Source organism: Carassius carassius, chromosome 43, assembly GCF_963082965.1.
Source record: "Carassius carassius chromosome 43, fCarCar2.1, whole genome shotgun sequence".
NCBI classification, from domain to species: domain Eukaryota; kingdom Metazoa; phylum Chordata; class Actinopteri; order Cypriniformes; family Cyprinidae; genus Carassius; species Carassius carassius.
Genome location: NC_081797.1, coordinates 19,688,445 through 19,712,293, shown reverse-complemented (window position 1 = coordinate 19,712,293; position 23,849 = coordinate 19,688,445). Strand labels below are relative to the sequence as shown.

The window sequence follows — 23,849 nt, the reverse complement described above, 5'->3', positions numbered from 1 at the left end:
TTATTTAAAAACTACTGTTTGTTTGTTATGGGCGCCATCTTATTAAATGATGCTGAAGCCAATACCTAAAGATGGACTATGTATAAAAATGTTATTCATATAAAACGTAATAAACATATACAATATGAAATATTTTGTTAATAATATACAATGTAATACTTTTAAATACACACACAGACACACTAGTGTATTTAAATTTCAAGACAGTGAATAAAATACAATTATACAGCACATTTCATTAAAAAACATACAAAAAAAATTCCTGCTAACTAAACATTATTTCCAGTATGTATTACCTGTTGTATATTAATCATTCAATATTCACCCATTTTTGGACCGTAACGCAAACATACCCCCTTAAGAAACATGCCAAAGTATTTTTTTATTTTATTTTTATTAAATAAAGTGTTTAATAAAATTATTTACAAAGACAGCAATATGGATGGCTCAACTCACATCACTAATTATGCATTCTGTGACTGCTTGGATTCATATGATAAGATCAGAATAATCTCTCTCAAGTCTGGAAATGAATAGACTCGATGTGATTTGCCACAGGAAACAGGCCAAACGTTCTGCACGCCTCACCGCGAGATGCAACTCAAGTTACATGATCAATTCAGACAAACATTTCTCAAGCAAATAAAACGACATAATTAGTGAAAAGGGTTCAGAAAAACAGCTTTTGAAATACACTTTTAGCGATCAGTTTTTCTAATTAATACTTTTCATTTAAATCCTAGAAGTGCATAAAGAAATGGTTCATTATTTTATAGGCTGAATGTCATTTGTTAGCATGTCATCCACAAACAGAAAAAAAGAAAACAATAGCAATCAGAATTTTTTTTAAATGAAAACAGCCACATTTCAACTGAAAAGAAAAGGCAAATTACAGCCATTCACGTGTGTCATGAGAGAACCTTATTATTTTTCTATTTACAACAAAAGCATTTTAATGAGGGTGAGGTCTGCTGCAAGTTTTCCTGGTTTACCTATATTAGTACACAAAAAGATTTTAAACAACCAAATTGATTCCAGAGTCTCATAAAAACTGGATATCAGAAAGATATTTTAATTCAAATAAATACTCGAGTATTTACGCAGAGCATCTTCTGCACCTTGTTCCTCAACTAAATGCTTTTATTCTCATTAACCACAAAACAATTACTATTCTCTCCAGTGTCAATTATTCATGGTGGAACTACAGGATCAAGAGTATTGTGTGTGTGTATATGACGTATACATGCACACACACGTCTGACAATGCAAGAGCCTGTCTGACAACTTCATCGTATCATCTTAAAATAGCAGGTTTGAACAGTGGCAAACAAAGATTTGTAACCCATTCTGGATCTGGACATTTCCAGATGATCTTTAGATTCAAAAGAAAACATACAAACATTCAAACAGGTTAATTTGATAACTGATGACAAGATTTTGAGCCCTTAAGAGTTTCCCATGTCTTAGAAATGCACAGAATTAAAACAAAAAATCATCGAAATCTACTGTTGATCACCATTAAGTGTAAGATACCATCTGAAAAATATGTAGCCGTTACCCTCGGCCTCACATTGGGGATTGGGTGTCTTTTGGGACGTCTGCATGCTGGATTTGCCCACATTCCTCTTTCTTGTGTTTTCTTGCATGTTTATACTTATCCACATAGGCTTTGACCAAGTTGGCTACTTTCACCGGGTTGATCTCCCCACTCTTGCTATGACACACCTTGAAAATGAGACAAAGATGATATGAATGGGGTTATTTTCGCATGGCAACATGAGTATGCTTTCATAATTCAGTTAAGCGATGGACCACTGGAACGGAGGGAAACAAAATAGCATTTGTATATGCAACTGTGTTCATTACAGGAGTTTACTTAATAGTCTTAATACACCATACAAGGAAGTGGATATGGAAAAACAACCTCAAAAGAAAACATCTGACGTCACGCAATTACCTTCTGGACGGCTTTGCGCAAAATCTCTTTGTACTCTTCCTTCGTGATGTCTCTTTTCTGGTAGAAGGGTTTTATGGCCAGTTTGACCTCCTCTATTGCTCGCTCTTGCATATGAAGTTTCTTCATGTACTACAGAAAGACAAACACTGTTTAAAAATTCATGACATCAAGACAATGCAATGAAAAATGAGATGCAATGTAATTGTGCTCTAGTCACCTTCTCGGTCTGATTGGGGTCGTGTATAACGTCTTTGCGGGATTTTGGTTTGATGGATTCATCTTGGGAAGGAAGGCTGGAGGCTGATGCCATAAGTTTTGGTTCAGCCTGAGATGAAGCTTTATCCTTTAATACGAAACAATATGGTAGTATTGAGGTGCCCATAACAGCACTCCAACTGTCTCAGATAATGAACATTCCCATCAAATGTTCATAAGATTTGTGAGGTGTCTCAACTTTCTGTGCTCTGGGATTTCCCTTTGCTGAAGGGAATGTCAAGTAATGTGAATGATTCTTATTTTTATTTTTATTCATTATATTATGTAGCTGATGATTGCTAAACATCACAGAAACAATCAGCATCAACTGCTGAAAAAAAAAAAACAAGACATAATAATAACCCTCATAAATCATGATAAACTCGTTTTTGTCTGGTACACTCCTTGTGAAAGGAGGATGCAATTTCCACGAGTAATGTTAACTTTCATTTCTTCTGAAGTGAATCCTTGTATGGCTGCTTTCAGTTTCGATCACATGGGTACAATATAAATGGGATCAACATTGTTTTCAACGCCTCCAGCAGCAAGCTGCAAATTATGAATGCAAATAGTGACACGATGACACCCTCTGGATGCTCGAAGCAACTACATTTGACGGGCAATAATCATGATATGCACTGGTATCCAAAATCATTTCTATTAAGAGTGGAGAAATTTTTCAAGTGACAGTCTCGTTTACATTTTTGTGCTATTAAAATTCAAAAGCTTGTTCAAGAGGCAAAATTTTAGAGTTCCTTTTCAGTTAGAAAGTGTTATAATAATTCTGCAATTATGTACTATAATGGGGCATATGTTGAATGTCACCTGACCAAACCCAGAAAACGGGTCTCACCATATTTCGCTTGGCAGAGAAATTGTACACAGTAACAGCAGTATGAACTTATGGTGATCTGGAATTTTGAGATAAAAAAACTTTTTGATATCAATCCACATATGTGATGGACACTGGTTATGATAATCTCAAAGTCAATGTGGGTTACATTTGAAATCAAATGTCTTCAAAATATCTGTTGTCTTCTGAAGAAGTCATGCAATAGTGAATCTCGAGTTAGAAAACATGAAATCAGCCAGCTTAAGGTATACTCCTCCACCCCAAAACAAAAATTTTGTCATTAATCACTTACCCCCTTTATCACTCAGGAGACAAATTGTTGAATGAAGTCATTATTTTTGTTTTTTGTCTTCATGAAATTCAGACTGAACTACTGATGGCAAATGGACAATTCTGACAATGTTTTTCATACTTTTCTGGGCCTTGACAGTGTAAGTTACTTAGCAGTCTATGGGACAGTCTCAAGACTCCCAGTTTTCATCCAAAATAACTTAAACTGTGTTACGAAGACGAACAAAGCTTTTAAGGGTTTGAATGACATGGAGGTAAATGATTAATGTCCAAATGTAAATGTTTGGGCGGAGTAACCCTTTAAATTGAAATGTTAAATGAGGGTGTCAGGGGAACATTTCTCTCTGTACCTGGTTATGTGGGATTGTAGCAGACCTTCGCGATCCTTCTTGCTTGAGTTTTAATTTGAAGAGTGCAAGTTCTAAAAGAGGCATGTAAAAACATTCAGAATATTTTAACTAGTTTTCAAAAACGTTTTAGTTTTAGGTTACCTGAAAGATTCACACTAAATCTGCTGTGACTGAAGACAATTAGGATGTATTCACACTTGTCATGTTTGTTTCAATTAAAATGAACCCTGGTGCGATTGCTCTGTTAGTGAGGTTCATTTCAGTAAGTGTGAACTGCCATCAAAACCCTGGTACACTCCAAACAAGCGGGCCGAGACCGCTAAAAAGATGGGTCTCGGTCCCCTTCCAAACAAACTCTGATGCAGTTCGAATGAAATATGAAGCAACTTGGACCAAATACTTCTAAAGAAACCAAAAACAGGATGAAATGACAAGATACGATGCTATGCGACATGATTTGACAGCACGGTGTAACCAAAACAAAATGAGCAGAGGGAAAACGTGGAGGAACGATGAGGTAAAGTGCATTTTATGAGCTCCTTGTGAGTTTGCAGGTGGTGAAATTAAAATAATATGTACACGCAAGAATGAGTGAGCTTCATCCAACAGACGGCATTAGGTGTGTTCAACTTAAAGCAGCGCTGTGCAGACTGATCGGGAGCTTAGATATCATGCTTAGATATCATTCACCAGCAGTGCTGCTTTAAATCTAACGTACCTTTTGTTTGGGGTGTTCAGTTAGTTCTGTTATGCATGTGTCATTCAAGTCGACCAATCAGTTTGTGAACTTGTCAATATGCCTTTAGGTTTGATGTCAAAAATGCCAATGTGAACGCTAAGCGGACCAGGACCAAATGTATAATTTTCCTTTTTGGTCTGGACCAAATGAACCAAAATACAAGTGTGAACACACCCTTAGTCATCATCTCAATAGTTGCAGAGTTCGTTACAGACCAGGGGTATCCAATCATTCTCCTGAAGGGCCAATGACATTGAGTTCAGGTCCAACCTTAATTAAACAGACCTGAACCAGTATTAAAATGTCAAATGCTGGGTCTCATTTCGAAGGCTGGATCTGTCCGGAGACTAAACTTCCCACACAAGTATGGTGGGTTAGGCTGGAGCTTAAGTAAGGGTGTCCTAACCTGTTCCTAGAGGGCCACTGCACTACAACCCTAACGTAGCTCACCTGAAGCAGCTGATGAAGGTCCTCAGATTCACAAAAAACATCTAGGAAAGTGTGTTGGATCTGGTTGGAGTAAAACTGTGCAGGACATTGGTCCTTCAGGAGAAGGATTGGACACCACTGGTCATTGATGAACAACTGTAATGCAACTATTGAAACCATCTAAAATTCAGACTTGGCGTGAATAGGGAGCAAAACTAATTAGGGCAAATCAAGAAGTAAAAACATTTTTACTCACTGCTTAATTTCTCAGACTGGGGTTCTACTGGTTCCTGCAAATTCCAGGTAACTCGTTTTCCCTGCGATTTAGACTTTGCACCAGGTGTAACTGTTTCAGTAATTTGTTTTTTCTCTGCTGGAGCCTCTGGGATGGCAGACTGTGGATCGACAGCTTCTGTTGAGTCGGCCACAGAGCTCTCACTCATTTCCTTCTTAATGAAGTCTAAATTATCAATCAAGTAATCAACACTGATATCTTCATCAGAGGAAAGAACAGGTTCTTGCTTAATTGGCAGGTCGGGCGGCCGAAGAGGTGACATCTCCATGTCCTCCACCAAAGGTGGTGTATGATAAGACTCAGTGGGTTTCTTTTTACAGTTCACTGAATCTATGTCAGGCACTTCAAAACTGATGACGAGAGGGTTTTCACTGCAGCTTGGTGAATCATCTTCATCAGGCCATATTTTTTCAATTTTTATTGTTTTTGTCTCAACAACCATTTCTTGCCCTTTCATCTCATCCTGTAAACAAGAATGGCTCTTCTCTAAATCAGCACTGTCGGATTTAATTTCATTAACATTTGGTGATTCCATGCTGAAGACGGCTAAAGATGTCACCTCTTCTTTCTCAATCTCTTTAATGCCATCTAATTTTCCATGCAAGTTGAGACAGATTTCCTCCTCCTTTTTGATGTCTTTCAACTCCTTGCAAGAACCCGAGAGCCAAGGTTCCTCCTGTTTAATTTCATTAGGATTAAGCAGCTCAAGTGAAACATCATCCATGCTTTCTTCAAGTGTTCTGGTGTGGTCATCATGACTTGATGACACAAGTCCATGAGCCTTGATCTCAACTTTAACTGATGGTAACGCAACAGTTGTCTCACACTCATGTGGTCTCGCATCTCTCTGTGTCTTCCCAGGCGTTGTGGTCTTTTTTGCACGAAGAGCAGGCTCATGTAATTCAGTGGACATGGACTCTGTAGACTTATGGGAACTCCTTTCTGTATGCAGAGAGATCTCGGATCGATCCTCCCGCCGTTTACGCTCCCTAGATGTTGATCTTGACTTCTGCCTCTTAAGCCTAGTCTCACCTTGATCCTTTGATGTTCTCCTCCTTTCTCTGGATCTTGATTTAGAAAATGAACGAGATCGGGAGTGCCTTCTTTCTTTAGACCTCTTCTTATGATGTCTTTCTCTCCCTCGGCTATCATTCCTCTCGCGACTCACTCTTCTCCCACCGGTCTTCCTTTCTCTGCTGCTGGAACTCGAGGAACACCTCCGGTCTCTTGATCGCGGACGTCGCCTTTCTTTTGATCTTGAGCGGGAACGCGGTCTCTCTTTCGATCTCCGCCGATCCCTTGACCTTGAGCGTGACCTTCTCTTTTCTTTTAACTTTGAGTGTTTCTTTTTATGGGAGTCTTTAGATGAAAGGCTTTGCGAGTTTAATGGTGGCCACTTCCTATCCTTGGACTGGGCCTTCTGAGGGCTTTCCTCCTTTTCTTTAGCTGTGTTAGAAGAATTAAAAGCACCACTGACTGAAGGTAGCTCTTTACACACCCCATTTCCTTTATAAGCTTGTTTTAGATTGGCTTGAGACTCTTGCAGTGACTTTGATTGGGGCCTGATGGGTGGAGGTCCAGTCTCCGGTTCAGACTTCACCTCCACTTTAACATTTATTTCACTGCATGACGAGCTTGATCTGGAGTGCTCTTCAGTTTTCTTAAAAGGGCTTCCTGGAGATCCACCACTTCCAGTATCCATGCCTGCTTCGCATCTAGTTGAATCCAAAGCAGGACCTCCTGAGGGATATGGACTATGCATTGTGTCTGAATGATGTGGAGATTCATTGCATGGTCTGTCCCACAAATATTCTGGCTCTGTTTTAACTTCTGCACACATTTCCAAGCCTCTCTCTGTATCAGAGTGTACATCCAGAGGCTCAGATTTGATTGGATGACAGGCATCCTCACTGGCTTCAATTGGCACCCGAGGTCCACCATGTTGGACGCCAACATCAGGACCCTCATTTTCTGATTCATTATCAGAGGAATCAGACCCCGTAGGGTTAAAGGGATCATAGATCTCACTTTTCTCCTCTTTGGCTTTTGCTTTTAAAGACAACAGCATCTGTTTGCTTTTATTATTCCTCTTTATTGATTCCTCATCACCTCCAGGCAGAGTCCCTCCTGATGCAGGAAGTCGCCGTGCTTGCCAGGGGTTTCCGCTAGCATTTATACGGAAACTGACAGAAGAAGAAGAGGGACACGAGTTTGAAGAGGCACTAAAAGATGATGTAGAAGAGGTGAAAGAGCTGGAAAATGATGATGATGAAGTACCAGTTCGATCTGCTCTTTGCCTCTGAGAATCCACCGTCCTGTTTTGCTGACTCGCACCTGTACCTTGTTGGTCAATGGTATGTTCTCTACCTGTATTGCCTGCTAAGCTGTTTGCTGAAGACCCAGGCAAAGTACTGCTACTGCTACTATTTGCACTGGAGATACTGTCCCTTTTAATTTTTGGTATTCTTGGCAATACAGAAACATCCACCCATACAGGCTTAGGAGGGGGCTTTTTGACAGGTGGTTGTCTGACAGGACCATCCTTGTCTTGATGGGGAGAATCAGAAGGGCCATTTGGCATCCTTGAGAGGGGTTGACTTCTAATCCCATTGGTGCTCAAGTGGCTATTCCCAGGTCTAGGTGGGTGTAGGGTGACAGGCCTATGAGGAGCTCCCTGATGCAATCGGGGATGTCCCAAGGGAGACAGGTGAGAGTGAGGAAGATGAGGGGAGAGTGGAGACATAGGATTCTGTGGTGTGGAACAGGACCCAGGAGAGCTGTGTGCTGGTGGGGGCCTCCTCAATGGGCTGGAGGAAGGACCAGCCCCTCCAGAGGGTTGAATGAGACTTGTTTCTGAGTTTGGGGTGTTCCCTGTTTCCTCTAAGCTTGAACCTCTAGGGGAAGTGTTTCTTGGCAAGGACAGGGACACTGAAAGGAACAAAGAAACATTTTCCTTTTGAAAGGACGTACATACATCATCAAGTTACTATTGCTAAAACAATCAAAAAGATCTGGCTTATGTGTGTGGCTGCAAAATAAAAACAAAATACTAATGCTGCATCCATTATAGATCAAATATGAATCACTGAAACATTGTGCATGACTGTTATATACTCTAGGATTATAGAGTTGTTAGTCTTGGATTTGTATGTTTGTTCAATACTCTTTCCAGGTTTATTTGCTGTTTTGGGATAATAAGATTGACACTCATCTCATGCAAATAAATATGGGAATACTAGTGCTGTCAAACGGTTAATTGCAATTAATGACATCCAAAATAAAAGTTTCTGTTTGCATAATGTGTGTTTTAGGTGTATATTATGTAAATATAAATACACAAACATATGGTATATTTAGAAAATATCTACATGTATTTACAGGTCTATATTTATATTCATAATTTATATTATAAATAAATATATTTAATATATAAAATTTGCATAGTTCTGAAATATATACATGTATGTGTGTGTATTTAAATATACACAGTACACATACATATATTATGTTAACAAAAACTATTTTGTATGCGGTCATTTGACAGCACTACGGAATACTTCAAAGTTTGCGATTCATTGTGCTCAGTCAAAATGTCAATTAACCACCACCTAACAGTGTCATATATAACTGTTATTCAGAGGTCAACCAATATGGATTTTATGATGGCCAAGAATGCCAATATTTCAGAAAAACGATATCAAATATAAAGATGACATCACGCTATTTAAAGATAACAATTATATAATTATATACACCGGCTATATATATATACACCGGCTATATATATATATATATATATATATATATATATATATAGCCGGTGTAACAATATGTACCAGAAAATCTTGTTAGGCATATTTAAAACATGAATTATTTGATGACATATTAAAACACCCTATTTAAGCATCACAGCGCAGCCCTCAAATATATCAATCAACTTTAATTTTTTTATCTTTATACTTTGCTAATGTCATTCAAACCACTAAGTTTTTCCATTTGCCAGCAAAAAGTTTTTGTAAGGAAGTTAGTCATTTCAAATATAATACAATTTAGTATGAACACATATTCTTTTTTGTATTTTAATTAGTGGTGGGCATACATACTTTTTTTAATCTAGATTAATCTCACTGTAATCTTGGAATTAATCTAGATTAAAATGGCTTATTTGAATTCTGCCTAAGGCATTTAGAATAGGTGTGCTACCCAAATAAAATAAAGACTAAAAGTAACGTTAGGTCTTTGAGAATGGGTTTCTCAAGCCATGTGGTGCTTTAGACCAGGGGTTCATCTCCTGTTTCCAAAATGCATCACAAACTGCTTGAGAAAGCTGTAAACAAATTCCACATTGTACAAGGTGCAAACAACCTTACGCCTGTTTCACACATAATCCGTCTGCAGTGTGTATGCGTTGCGTGTTTTTTTTATGCACCCATGTTAACGGATTCCAGCGTTCCCGCGGTTGCGGTCCGTCAGTGTGTTCCAGGAGCGGTGCGGCTGCAGCAGTGCAGCGATCGTTCATGTACCGAGTAGCGGACTGCAAACGAGTCCTGTGTGAAAACACAATGAGTATGAGTCCATGCTGCTTCAGCACCAAATATGTAACGCACACGGACTGCATACGCACTGCAGACGGAGTATGTGTGAAACAGGCGTGCGTCTTGTCAAGGTTTCCATTGGGAAGCTTCTTTAAAAAAAAAAAAAAGGCGGATAACGGCCCACCACTAGTTTTAATACGTACAGGTCAGAATAACTATATTGTTTAATTTTTACATAAATATATCATTTATTAGCATAAGTTATGCTGAATGACCATGGTTTGTTACTCTGAATGACGATTTGCAAAAAAGAGCAAAATTATCACCATTGTTCCCATAATTAAAATATATTTTTAGTATTAATGTCATTACATTAGTTTTAATAATATTCCTGACTAAATGACTGCAAAAGCAAATGTTGAAATATAATAAGCATTTTACTGACGCTCCCCTGCTATGCTTGCTCAGCTTGTCACTTCGTTTCGATCTTGTTCGGACTGAAAATTGCTGCTTGCAGCCATACATCTCAATACTTTGTCTGCCAAATAACATTATCAGGATGAATATTTGGGTGGAGATCTCTCTCAGTGATCTCTCTTGAACTTGTGACACTGTAGTGAGGAGGGACTCTCTACCCAAAAATATTGGCAAGCTTTTATTCCAACAATTGCAATTCTCAATATCTTTTCCCTGGCTAAATGCCCATTCACACCAAGTATGATAACGATTAAAAAAAATAATAATAGTAATAAACCTATAAAAGAATACCGGATTCAACAGCACAATAAGGGGTGCGCAAAATGACGATTTTTGATTGTGGACGATAATGTCTCCACGATCTACTTTTGAAGAAATATAGTATGGTGCTACAGCGCACATTCTGTCAGCTGCCGTGGCGCTTTGTCATATACTGAACAACACCACATGCATTCACAGCAGTGTTAACTCAGCAGTAGAGTTACACTCACATTATTTGTATGTGCTTTTAAATGTTTCATTTGCACGCTGGTCTGACCTGTGCTATTTCTGAGTGCCGCATTCACCCGAAGCGCCCGAGCAAAAGCCTGTCAAACAGCACCTGATTATTGAACCAAGTTATCTTTTGCGTTTTCTGTATATCAGATGCATGCAGGTCTTAAAGGGACAGTAGGCCTATTAACATGCAGCCTACTGTCATTTCTGTCAAGTGATAGATCACCCTAAAATTTCATTTCTGTCATTATTTACTCACTGTCACATTGTCCCAAACCTCTATTAATTTCTTTCTTGTGCTGAACACAAAATAAGATATTTTGAAGAATGTGGGTAACCAAACAGTTGTTGGTCCACATTGAATTTGATCGTAGCAAAAAATACTCTGGAAGTCACTGTGGACCAGCAACTGTTTGGTTATCCTCGTTCCTCAAAACAGCATTTATGTTCAGAACAAGAAAGAAACTCATTCAGGTTTAAAACCACTTTTGAGTGAGTAAATGGAATAAAAATAAAACACTATGACAGAATTGACAGACAGCTGACAGAATTTTTATTTTTAGGTGGACTATTCCTTTAACGTTAATGAGAGTGAAAGTGAAAAATCACTCACTGCTCTTGACTGAAGAAATTTAATACAGTTGCTTAAGGAATTAGTTTATATAGTGTTTTAATTTTTATATTTGTTCATTCAATTTCTTGAATGCTCTGCTAAATAAACCTGTTGTACCTGAAAATAAAGCACCGTTTGTTTTATATGTATGTGTAGCTGTAATGTGTATCTTTGTCATTCTTTTACCTTTGTTATTAAAAAATAAGAACAAAGATTTTTTATCCTCGCCCACTTTGGCCTAAATATCTGCCATTCTTTTTTTTTTATCCTGAAAGGCTTTGTCTTTATAATTTGGGAAATTAGTTTGACTGTAATGCTCAGACAACTTGCAAAATAGTAAAACCAACATGAAAAATAATTATGATAAAATCGTGACATTTCAGAAAAACACAGCACAACTAACGCTAACTGCACAGAGAAACAATATTGTTGTAATCTCTTATATTGTTGGATTTTTATTCCAGCTGATGAACGATAAAAGCATTGACAGCCAATCAGAATCCATTAAACTTTAAAGAGCTCCAGCATTTAAAGTGTTAGACAACAAACCTGCAGCACATGCTCAGAATGAACAGTGCTATTGTGTATCGGTGTGGAGGCAAAGATGGTTACTGTCATAGGGTTTGGTATTGGTGAGAACAGGCTTTAAGAGTGACACCTGAGCTACTGGGTCCACACTTCATAAAGCTTTTTGGCTTTTTACACAAGTTTAACACATATTACTCATTCCTCATTTATCTGTAATATCAATAAGATAAATTGTTATTTCTACAGTGTTACAGTGTAAGAGAGAATTTGCATTACACTGCCTGCAATATCAGCTAAAATAGACGTTTCTTCATTCAATCAACTGGCCATCCATTTCAAACACTGAGCTTGAGCAGTAAAGATAATCACAACTATTCAAAACATCTTATTTTTCAAAAAAATCGAACAGAAAGAGTTTTTTTTTGGCAATTCACCGAAAGACCAGTGTTTTTGTAACCTGTTACCACACCATGAAAAGATGAAATCAAGTGTTTAAGAGCAATAAACTCACTTCTCTGGAGCCATCTGATAATGTCGAATGACCGTCAGTTTTTTTTTGTTTTCAGAATAACTGGTTCCTGTTACACTGAATGATCTCTGATAAAATGCATTTAAGCCCCCTGTACATTAAAATACTTTATAAAAAAAAAAAAGACAGTCCTTTTAATATAACAGAGCCAACACTTGCTTGAAAACGCAGAGACAAAGATTTTTTTATGCTTATTTAAAAATGTAATGGTAAAATCAAAGCAGTTGAGGTTTACGGTCATCGCTGGCTGCATGAGCTTTGATGATGACACCCAATTCAATGATTTACCAAACTCACTTACTGTTTTTATTGTTTTTCTGTTGCCATTTTCATTTAGTATATCATTTTAGTACCTGTATAGCACACAACCCTAATTGAGAAAGACAAAAAAAACCTCTCCTGCTTACCAGTAGCAAAGAGTTGATATTAAAATCTCCAAAGCATGACTTACCACCTTTGGTTGCTTTGAGGGAACCATCTCTGTTGATGACCACATCTGAACTGTCCATGAGGAGCATGCTTTGACCACTGAGGATGCTTCCCAGCAGATCTGATACAGGGGCTTCCTCTGGGACACTCACACCTCCCCTGGAAACCAGCACACGACTAGGATCACCCATCCCAAACTCAAACTTATTTCCAATGTGATTTCAATCACATTTAAGTAGAAATTATCCCCCGCCCCCCTTTAGTAGCTACCTGGAGAGTCCTGCAGATATGGGTCTGGCCACAGGCTGATGGGAACGCAAGGCAGAACGGGAAAGGCCACGGCGTTTAGCATCCAAAACAGAGGCTGGTGTTGGGACTTGAATCTCATCTTCCCTAAAAAAACATAAATCCAAAAACTAAGTTTAGAAATATAAACTGTTAATGAGATGACCGTTATTGTACGTGTAATAAAAACCTAACCTATCGTCAAAGGGGTCCAGGTCAAAGGGATCTCCATACACTGAGAGCGAGGCTGCTCCAATTTCTGCACGCATGCTTCCTAAACTGTACTCTGAAGGCCGATAAACTGAAGGAATCATGGAGCCAGACTTGGGCTTCTTAATGCCTAAACTCCGTGCAATACGACCTCGGGAATTGGTTCCCTTCTTTAGGACCTGAAAGGGCAAAAAGATAGAAAACACACTTTTATGACAGACATATAACTACAAACTGTCACGTCCTCTTGCATGGACACGGTAAAGAAAAGAAAAACAGGCTAGAGAAACTTCAACTTCAAGTGGTTACACATCTGCTGAGAGCTCACCAGTTTTCTTCTGGATTTTGACTTCCTCACTTTGCGTTTCCGTCTCTTGACTCCCATGTTTGTTTTTCCCCCTGAGGTTGCTGAGGATTTGCTTTTGGTTTTCCTTCTTTTAACTGCATGAACACGTAAGAGAATCCCATTCAGATCAGACAGAAACAACAGACAGAACCATGTTATGGTTATGATCCATCTTAGGTTACCCAATCCGGAGAAACGGTTTGAAGGCCCTAACATTAGTTTAGACTTTTAATCAACAAGGACACATTAAATCAATCATAAGCAATGGTAAAAACATTTGTAATTGAAAAAAAAAATAAAAATAAAGGTTTCTTTTGAAATTTTGATTGATCAAAGACTATCAGGGAAGCAGCACTTTAGCGTTTTTAACATTGATAATCAGAAATCAGCACATCAGAATGATTTCTGAAGGATCATGTGACACTGAAGACTGGAGTAATGATGCTGAAAATACAGCTGCACATCACAGAAATAAATTACATTTCAGAATATAGCAGAATAGAAAATTGTCCAATTAAAAACCATTTAAAACCCCATTTTTTCAGATTCTGAAGTATTTTTCAGATTTCATACATTCAGACCATGTGTGATAAGATGAGCAAGAACAAGTCTGTCTCACCGGTCTTTCTCCTCCGGTGGGGTTTGGAGCGAGGGGTCAAGTCTCGCACATAAACAGCCGTGTTGAGTCCGGCCACTACAGCATTGATGGTCTCGTCCAACCATGTGGACTGCATCATATATCTGGGAGCGAGCTAAAACACAAAACCACACAGAATCAAACCCACATCAGCTCATATCTGAAGCAGTACTGCACAAAACATTCACAAAGTTCACTCACTAAGCCCAAGTATGAGCAAAGTAAAGCTCCTTGCACACAGAGTCTGACATTTCCATATGGTCGGCAGTGTGTCTTATTTTCTTTGAACATTCAAAAATTATAGATGAGATTTCATAATCGGTGTGCAAAGACCTTAAAAGTTACAATATTTGAATTCATACTTGTTCTAGCATTTTGTTATCCCATTTACTTGTATTTGAACAAAACAAAGGTGCTGGTCATATAATTAGAATATCATCAAAAAGTTGATTTAATTCCATTCAAAAAGTGAAACTTATATATTATATTCATGCATCATTACACAGAGACTGATATATTTTAAATGTTTATTTCTTTTAATTTTGATGATTATAACTGACAACTGAGGAAAATCCCAAATTCAGTATCTCAGAAAATTAGAATATTACTTAAGACCAATACAAGGAAAGGATTTTTAGAAATCTTGACCTACTGAAAAGTATGAACATGAAAAGTATGAGCATATACAGCACTCAATACTTAGTTGGGTCTCCTTTTGCCTGAATTACGGCATTAATGCGGCGTGGCATGGAGTCGATCAGTCTGTGGCACTGCTCAGGTGTTATGAGAGCCCAGGTTGCTCTGATAGTGGCCTTCTGGCATATCGCATCTTCCTCTTCACAAAACTCCATAGATTTTCTATGAGGTTAAGGTCAGGTGAGTTTGCTGGCCAATTAAGAACAGGGATACCATGGTCCTTAAACCAGGTACTGGTAGCTTTGGCACCGTGTGCAGGTGCCAGGTCCTGTTGAAAAATTTAATCTGCATCTCCATAAAGTTGCTCTAAAATTTCCTGGTATATGGCTGTGTTGACCTTGGACCTCAGAAAACACAGTGGACCAACACCAGCAGATGACATGGAACCGCAAACCATCACTGACTGTGGAAACTTTACACTGGACCTCAAGCAACGTGGATTGTGTGCCTCTCCTCTCTTCCTCCAGATTCTGGGACCCTGATTTCCAAAAGAAATGCTAAATTTACTTTCATCAGAGAACTTAACTGTGGACCACTCAGCAGCAGTCCAGTCCTTTTTGAAGCAAGACGCTTCTGATGCTGTCTGTTGTTCAAGAGTGGCTTGACACAAGGAAAGCGACAGCTGAAACCCATGTCTTGCATATGTCTGTGTGTAGTGGTTCTTGAAGCACTGACTCCAGCTGTGGTCAACTCTTTCTCTCCCCCACATTTTTGAATGGGTTTTGTTTCACAATCCTCTCCAGGGTGCGGTTATCCCTATTGCTTGTACACATTTTTCTACCACATGTTTTCCTTCCCTTTGCCTCTCTATTAATGTGCTTGGACACAGATCTCTGTGAACAGCCAGTCTCTTTTGCAATGACCTTTTGTGTCTTGTCCTCCATGTGCAAGGTGCCAATGGTCGTCTTTTGGACAACTGTCAAGTCAGCAGTCTTCCCCATGATTGTGTAGCCTACAGAACTAGACTGAGAGACCATTTAAATGCTTTGCAGGTGTTTTGAGTTAATTAGCTGAATAGAGTCTGGCACCAGGTGTCTTCAATATTGAACCTTTTCACAATATTCTAATTTTCTGAGATACTGAATTTGGGATTTTCCTTAGTTGTCAATTCTAATCATTAAAATGAAAAGAAATAAATGTTTGAAATATATCGGTCTGTGTGTAATGAATGAATATAATGAGTTTCACTTTTTGAAAGGAATTAGTGAAATAAATCAACTTTTTGATGATATTCTAATTATATGACCAGCGCCTGTACATGGGTTAGAGCGGATTCATCGTCTCGGTGACACACCAATCTCAGCCCAGCAGGACATCAGTGAAGACACTGTTACACACTTGTGGTTAGACAGCAAAGCATCATGCAAACCTGCGCTGCAGTGCGTGCCTGTGTGATGCGCCGTCTGTTGACGTTGGCCCGAACTCGTTCGCTGTGCTGGGTGCGTGCGATGGCACGGGTGGGTCTGGACCGGGGATGGCTGGTGGTGGGGACAGAGCTGCTCTCCTCCTCACTGATTTGTTCAGAACCTAAAACAAGATATTAGCAGGAAAAACATGGTTATTAGAGCAATACATAACAGGGCTGTCAAAATGGAAGGAAAAAACTCAATTCGAAATGTGTACTTAAATATGATCAATATTCAAATTATATTAGAGGTTTAAAAGGCATAATTTCAGTTAGGGATATAAAAGCTTTTGGCTTCTTTTATGAGGACACAAGGGCGCACCGAGCAAAATATTACTAATGCATGTTTATTCAAAGCAATAAAATAACAGCTATCTCTGTAAAAAAAAAAAAAAAACCTGCATGTTTTAAATTATGTTTATTAACCAAATACAAGTTAAGTTGGATGCATGTATGTATAGTTTAATAATAAGTACCGAAAACCAATCACAAAGAGTACGGTTTTTCATTTAAAAACATGAGATTAAGTGGGATGGGGAAAAAGGCCATACATTTTTTTTTTAAGTTGAACTTAATTTTGCATGGCTTTCTAAACATGTGACTGTCTTGTGCGAGACAATGCGAGTACAACGGTGATAGAAGCCACTATAGAAAACATGATAAATAGCCTATGTGTTCTGTGTGATCGGCTTGGTTTCTGTTTTTCCATAGAACTTCTCCACAGTGATGTTGTTTTTCCGTAATATTTCGAATGCTCAACCAGATAGGCTAACAAAAACGTTCAAATGCAATGACACCTACATCGTCAACAGATCATGAGTGCCACTGATAAAGCTGTCTGATACACACCTAAAATTCAATTGCGTGGATTTTTAATTTTAATTCGACAAATATTTGAAATTCAAATTATTATTTGACAGCCCTAATACATAAGTGGTTAATGTAATGGCTGGTTTGAGAAATGAAAGGTGACCTGATGTGCGGTTGTTGGCGATGCACTCTGGGCAGAACCATTCCTCTACAGGCACAGCGTCCAGCGGCGGTGTGAGGCACTCCATGTGATACCTGCCATTACAAAGTCACAAAATGATACATAATCAGGGGTGCACATATCGGTACACAGGAGCGCATACGTGATAAATGAAGAAAGAAAAAACTGTGACATTTCATTCACTGACACTCTTCAATCGGCAGCACTTACATACCGGCAACTCACCAAAAATAAAAAGCTCGCTGATTTTAAGTTTGAAAATTATGAAAATTCATAAAGTAAATATTGGCATTTTATTTGAAGGTTTACAATAAAATAATTCTATTTTTATTTAATATTCCATTTTATTTTACAATATAACAGTATTAACACAATTTTTTAATAAATAAATAAAGTGCAATGATATCATCATCACTATTAATTAACTTTTTTATAATTATATTTATTGGGTCACACTATGAGCAGTGTAAGGACATAAACCAAATCTCCAGGCACTCTTATGAGAACCAGGCTGAAAAACTTGAGTATATAATGCATATATAATGCTTAAACACACAAAAATGATTGCAGAACCAATCAAAGCAACATTTTACTCAATAGGAAACCTTTCTTTGTACACATACACACTAAATATGGTTCGAAAGTGTTGCATTTCGACCATTATGACCATTTTTAGCAACACAGCTCCTCTTTTAACAGATATAAGTCAACTTTACTGACCTAATGCTAACGTTAGCGCTAGCTAGCGCTTGCATTAAAACAAATATGTTAGCTGCATATATTATTCATAGTCTAAACGGAAATATATATATATATATACACACACATTTCATGTCCAGTCTGATTTTAAAGGAGCTAAATGTCTAATTCTTATGAAATCATTGATGAACTACCCCACAAGGTAGCTGATCTTTCCAGCAGAGTTTGGCTCCTCAGTCCAGACCCAATTAAACACAGCCGAAGCAGCTAATCAGTGTTTTCAGACTCACTGGACGCTGAACTCTAGGAAGACCCTCCAGGAGCAGGACTGGACATCAATGATTCGATTCTTACCCAGCGTCACATCCATCGCAGAGCAGGAGACGATCTTCACGGTCTCGACCCCCGCAAATCTCACAGCTGGTCTGATCCAAGTCCACATCCTCCTGCTCCTCCCCAGGTCTTACAGGCTTCTTCACCGCAATCTACACAAACACAAAGCTGATAGTAAGGTGCGTTCAATGGGTTCTTCAAGCTATATATATAGTGAAAATACTAAATAGTATCACTAGTATATATATATAACTAGTATCTATATATATATGCTATAGAGATCAGCGAGAGAGCAAGTCTGTAGCGAAAGGTCTACTACTAATAATTACTCATCTTAGAAATTTAGTTGTTGACACAATGTAGAAGTGACAGATGTTTCTCAGATATAAATGTCTTCACATTCAGACGTAATTATTTGAGTTCATTGTTCACAATATTACTTTTGTTTTGTTTAGACTACTTCAGTGTTGTTTCTGACTTGAATGTGTGACTTACAGGATGTCATCTGCATCAGGTGTGTGCAGTTTTGTTCGTATTAATTTATTGAAGGTGATGTAAAAAAATTATGTTTTATTATAATTGATAAAATGATTTTATCGTAATTGCAACACTTTTTATAGTAGATTTAAAAAGGTAATTTCATACATTTCAACAATCATATTGTCAACTAAGGCATGTTTTCACAACCAATCACAAAAACAACTTGAGTTTTTCCACTCTTTTTCAATTCTGGTATTGTGTTGTTCCTGTGTGTTCAACTCCTTTAAAATGATGCTTTATGTGACTCACTGTTTTCTGAACTTTCCCACCGTAGCACTTTCTCAGGAGAATGTTATTGAAGACTATCCGGTCCACAGGACAAGAGTTGGCATTCTGGGAAAAAAAAGAACATGACAGTGCAGTGTAACTAAAACACTTGAAATAAAAGAAAACAACAAAAAAACCACTTATTTCTTTGTTTTTTTTTCAGCAAGTTGCCACGGACTAGGGCTGCGACAAACGATTTTTTTGATAGTCGATTAATCTAACGATTATTGGATCGACTAATCGTCGATTATTTCACTGATTAATCAACAGAATTTGATTGATTATTCAGCTTTTGCAATTAGTTAAAATACTGTTCTACATAAATAAATAAAAGATAGTCTAATCACTTCAGCTTTAGAAAATAATATTATGTAAGTACAATTATTATACAATTAATTTTTACAAATAAATATTTGAGACACAAAATGAGATGGCAGAGAAACCCATCAATTACTATATGAAAATTACCTGAAGGACACATCATTCTGCCTAACATCTCCTTTCGTAAGTATATAATATGGATAAGAAACAAAATAAAGGTAAGTGATATTTTATTTTTGGAAAAACTGTTTTATTCACAATATACACTACCAGTCAAACATTTTTGAACAGTAACATTGTTTTTAAAGAAGTATCTTCTGCTCATCAAGCCTGCATGTATTTGATCCAAAGTACAGCAGAAACAGTAACATTTTGAAAGATTTCTTTACTATTTAAATTAACTGTTTATTTTTATTTGAATATATTTTAAAATTTAATTTATTCCTGTGATTTCAAGGATGAATTTTTTCCATCATTCCTCCAGTCACATGATCCTTCAGACATCATTCTAATATACTGATTTGCTGCTCCAAAAAACATTCATTATTATCATTGTTATTATTATGTTAAAAACAGCTGAATATAATTTTTTTTCAGGTTTCTTTGATGAATAGAAAGTTCAGAAGAGCAGCATTTATCTGAAATAGAAATCTTTTGTAACATTATAAATGTCTTTGTCAATTTAAAGCATCCTTGCTAAATAGAAGTATTAACCCCCCCAAAAAAATATTAAAATAAAAAATGATATTGACTCCAAGCTTTTGAATGGTATTGCGTATAATGTTACAAAAGCTTTTTATTTCAGATAAATTCTGATCTCTGGATCTTTATATTCATCTAAGAATCCTGAAAAAAATGTACTCAACTGTTTTAAATATTGATAATAATAAATGTTTCTTGAGCAGCAAATCATCATATTAGAAGGATTTCTGAAGGATCATGTTACACTGAAGACTGGAGAAAATACAGCTTTGATCACAAGAATAAAATTACATTTTAAAAAAAATATACAAATAGAAAGCAGTTATTTTAAATCGTAAAAATATTGCACAATATTACTGCTTTTGCTGTATTTTGGATCAAATATATGCAGGCTTGGTGAGCAGAAGAAAAAAAAAAAACATTAAAAATCTTAGCGTTACCATTCAAAAACTTTTAACTGTAGAGTAATCTCTCCTAAAATACCTTACTGGGTTATGATAATCAGAACAGTCCTGAGCTATATTAAGCTTTGATCTCTGCAAACCAAACTATCACATTAATCAAATATTTAATAATAATCTTTAATACCATAAAGCTGCATGATTTAAGGTATTGCATAAAATACTATAGACGTGACGTAAATGCTTTACTGAGCTCGTGCACACATCTACATTGGTGTAATAAGATGCATTTTAAGTCGTGCTTTCACACTGCTGTGATTTTTTTGTTGTTGTTGTTTATTTCATTATTGAGAGGAAAACGCGCATCATATTTTCATATCCAAACGCCATTCGGTAATCGGCTTGGGTGCGTTTCTCTGAAGCAGCGCTGAGCGCTGTGTCTCTTCTTCTCTTGAATTGCATCGAGGAGGGCTGAATTACTGGTCAAACCGCATTATTGCAGGCTCTAAATTAGGTCAAATTAAACAATTTTTTTATTGTCGACAATTTTTTATTGTCGACATTGTCGATAATGTCGATTTCAGCCCTATCAAGGACACATTTCTCATATTCATTTAGTTTAACTTCACATACTAAAATAACTAGTCACTAGCCAACTAGTGCTTTCAAACGATTAATCACGATCAATCGCATCCAAAATAAACGTTTTTGTTGATATAATGTGTGTGCTGTGTGTATTTATTATGTATATAAAAATAAAGACACACACAGTATTGTTTTTGAAAATATTTACATGTATATATTTATATTTATATAAATACCTATTAATATACAAATATAAATTTTTCTTAAATCTATACATGCATGTGTGTGTATTTATATATTCACAATAAATATATACAGTACACACACACACAAAACTTTTATTTTGGATGTGTTTAATTGTTTGACAGCACTAAATTTACCTTAAACTGAAATACAACTTTAAAAAAAAATTAAAATACACAAATTTTACGACAATAAAAATCCAAATATCTAAACTATAATAGTATTGTTTCGATACAACATGTTCGAACACTATTGCATCAGCTACCTGTAGCTGCATATTATGAATAATACTGAATATCGGTGTAGAATCAGTGACCAAATATGGACAAGACGTTAGCGCAGGAGTGATGTGATCGGTTAAATCGGTCTTACGTTTGACCACTCCAGGATGCAGTCCAGACAGAAGTAGTGGTTGCAGGACTCCGGCGTGGCCACGGGCTGCTCGTGGAATGAGTTCAGACAGACGGGGCATTTCTCCGAGTCCTCGTCTGAGCTCAGACCCGCCGCATCCACAGCAACACCCCCTACAGCTCCTCCCAGCACCTTAGCAGAGTCCTCATCTGAGCACACACAGGTACACAGGTACGCACACACACAACAAGTGTTTTCCCTCCAGGTCTCTTTGAGGATGGTTTGATATTCGTTCATTTAATCAACTTACATTAACAACGATAAAGAAGTCATGCTGAAGTTAAATCTCACCTTCACTTTCATCCTCTTCCTCCTCCTCCTCCTCCTCTTCATCAAGGACTTCCTCTTGGTCATCATCCTCTTCCTCGCTGCCTGTTTCTCCGTCTTCTGATTCCCTCTCATCTGCCGAGTCGTCCTCTGAGGTTCAGTGACGTGCAGGAAGAGAAGTCATTCAAAATACAACAGGAAACAGAATAAAAATATGTATTTATTCAATGTATTGATCATATCTGACTGATACACAGATTTCTAAGACCACTCATCAGTATCAAAAAGACAACATTTAAAAAAACTAAAGTTCAGCATTTATATATTTTCGCTGTGAAATCTTAACTCTGACATTATTATTGATACTGTATTATATGAGCCATAAAAGCCTTGTGTATCAAATATGATCCAAAAACATATGCAAACTTTATTTTGTATTTATTTTATGTCTAAAACTTGATAGTTTGATAAGAACAAGATTATTTCTGACTATTATCTCATGCATCATCCTTTCCAGGATGGACAGAGATCATTCAGGGCATGCAACACTTCCTGTGATTACGAACCGTCGTCAGAGATGATGGACATGGCAGGTCTCTTCCCTTTCCCGTGGGACACGTTCCTGTTGATCATCTCATCCTGGCTGTCCTCCTCATCCATGGTCACGCTCTGGTCTGATCTAGATGTATCTCAGCACTGAACCACCTGTGGGACACAAAAACATCATACACTGTCAACATCCACTCCACGTGAGACCAATGTCTGACAGCATTAACACACCAGAATCACATAATAATCAAAGCTTTATCTTTACCATCATATAAATAATAGAGCAAAACACCTGCTACATCAAACTGCATTTTTTTTGCACGCCACGTTAAGATGTCCTCATAAATGTCTTAATTTTGTACGGTTTGGCTCAATGTGCATAACTCTCAATGCTTTATTTATACGAAACAATGTTATTGACTTGATGCTAACGGCTAACACCAAGCCAGCTGATAAAAACACTCACATGCTGCATTTAAACTACACACTCCAGGGAGTTTATAACGAGCTGGATTGCAAACGTGAAAAATAGTCATTGCAAAAAGCCGAAAGTCAGTTTATTTTGTGAAACTGAGCACTGAGCATTTGCACTAAAGCTAGGGCTAAAGCTAACAAGCTAGCTGTGCTTCTCGCCCTCAGTCTAAATATAACTCATCGGCTATTTTGGTTCAATTTCATAACCAGGCCGTACAAAACAGCTTTTAAAGGCGGTAATTGTCTCATTTATTGAAATCACCGGGGATGTTATAATTTAGAGTATTTGTACCTACCCTGCAAGGTTGTGTAAGACATTATTTGTGTTTTGAAGTCCACACGGCGTTTGTCTTTGACGCGGCCGGCTGAAAAACTACGAATCATACTCATGAATATTAATAAGATGACGGGAGCTCCGCCCTGTCTGCGATTGGCCGACAGTGGGCGCTAGTCAACGGACAGATTTCACGAATGAATCCTGTTTGGGTAAAGGTTTGGGCTTATGAATATTAATGAGCAAGGTTACCAAGCAAATACGAGATTAATATTCATGAACTAAACTTTCAGCTGTTGAAGACCATAGTGACACAAACACAGTCCTTCCGCCATTCTTCAGGTATTCTGTTTACATTTTGGTTATAATTTTATTTTTATTTGTATATATTTATACTATATATATTTTTTTTCGCCATTTTCTAAATTGACTGGTAAA

General features: G+C 37.4%; 1 protein-coding gene across 2 annotated transcripts; it reads right to left on the bottom strand.

The window, feature by feature from the left end:
* Window positions 1–1,119: 1,119 nt before the first annotated feature.
* LOC132125285 (PHD and RING finger domain-containing protein 1-like) lies at window positions 1,120–23,585 on the bottom strand. 2 transcript variants are annotated; one of them, XM_059536635.1, is made up of 18 exons: window positions 23,434–23,585; window positions 22,681–22,819; window positions 22,139–22,264; window positions 21,809–21,996; window positions 19,167–19,250; window positions 18,399–18,529; window positions 17,328–17,419; window positions 16,319–16,476; window positions 14,236–14,368; window positions 13,599–13,711; window positions 13,256–13,449; window positions 13,046–13,168; window positions 12,798–12,934; window positions 5,131–8,097; window positions 3,707–3,777; window positions 2,175–2,300; window positions 1,958–2,086; window positions 1,120–1,725 (listed from the first exon to the last, which is right to left on the bottom strand). In XM_059536635.1, the coding sequence occupies exons 2-18, from the start codon at window positions 22,772–22,774 to the stop codon at window positions 1,567–1,569; spliced, it is 5,025 nt and encodes a 1,674-aa protein (XP_059392618.1). In that variant the 5' UTR covers window positions 22,775–22,819; window positions 23,434–23,585; the 3' UTR covers window positions 1,120–1,566. The 2 variants fall into 2 exon arrangements, with proteins under 2 accessions (XP_059392618.1, XP_059392619.1); XM_059536636.1 differs by lacking the exon at window positions 23,434–23,585 and adding an exon at window positions 23,130–23,336.
* Window positions 23,586–23,849: the final 264 nt, after the last annotated feature.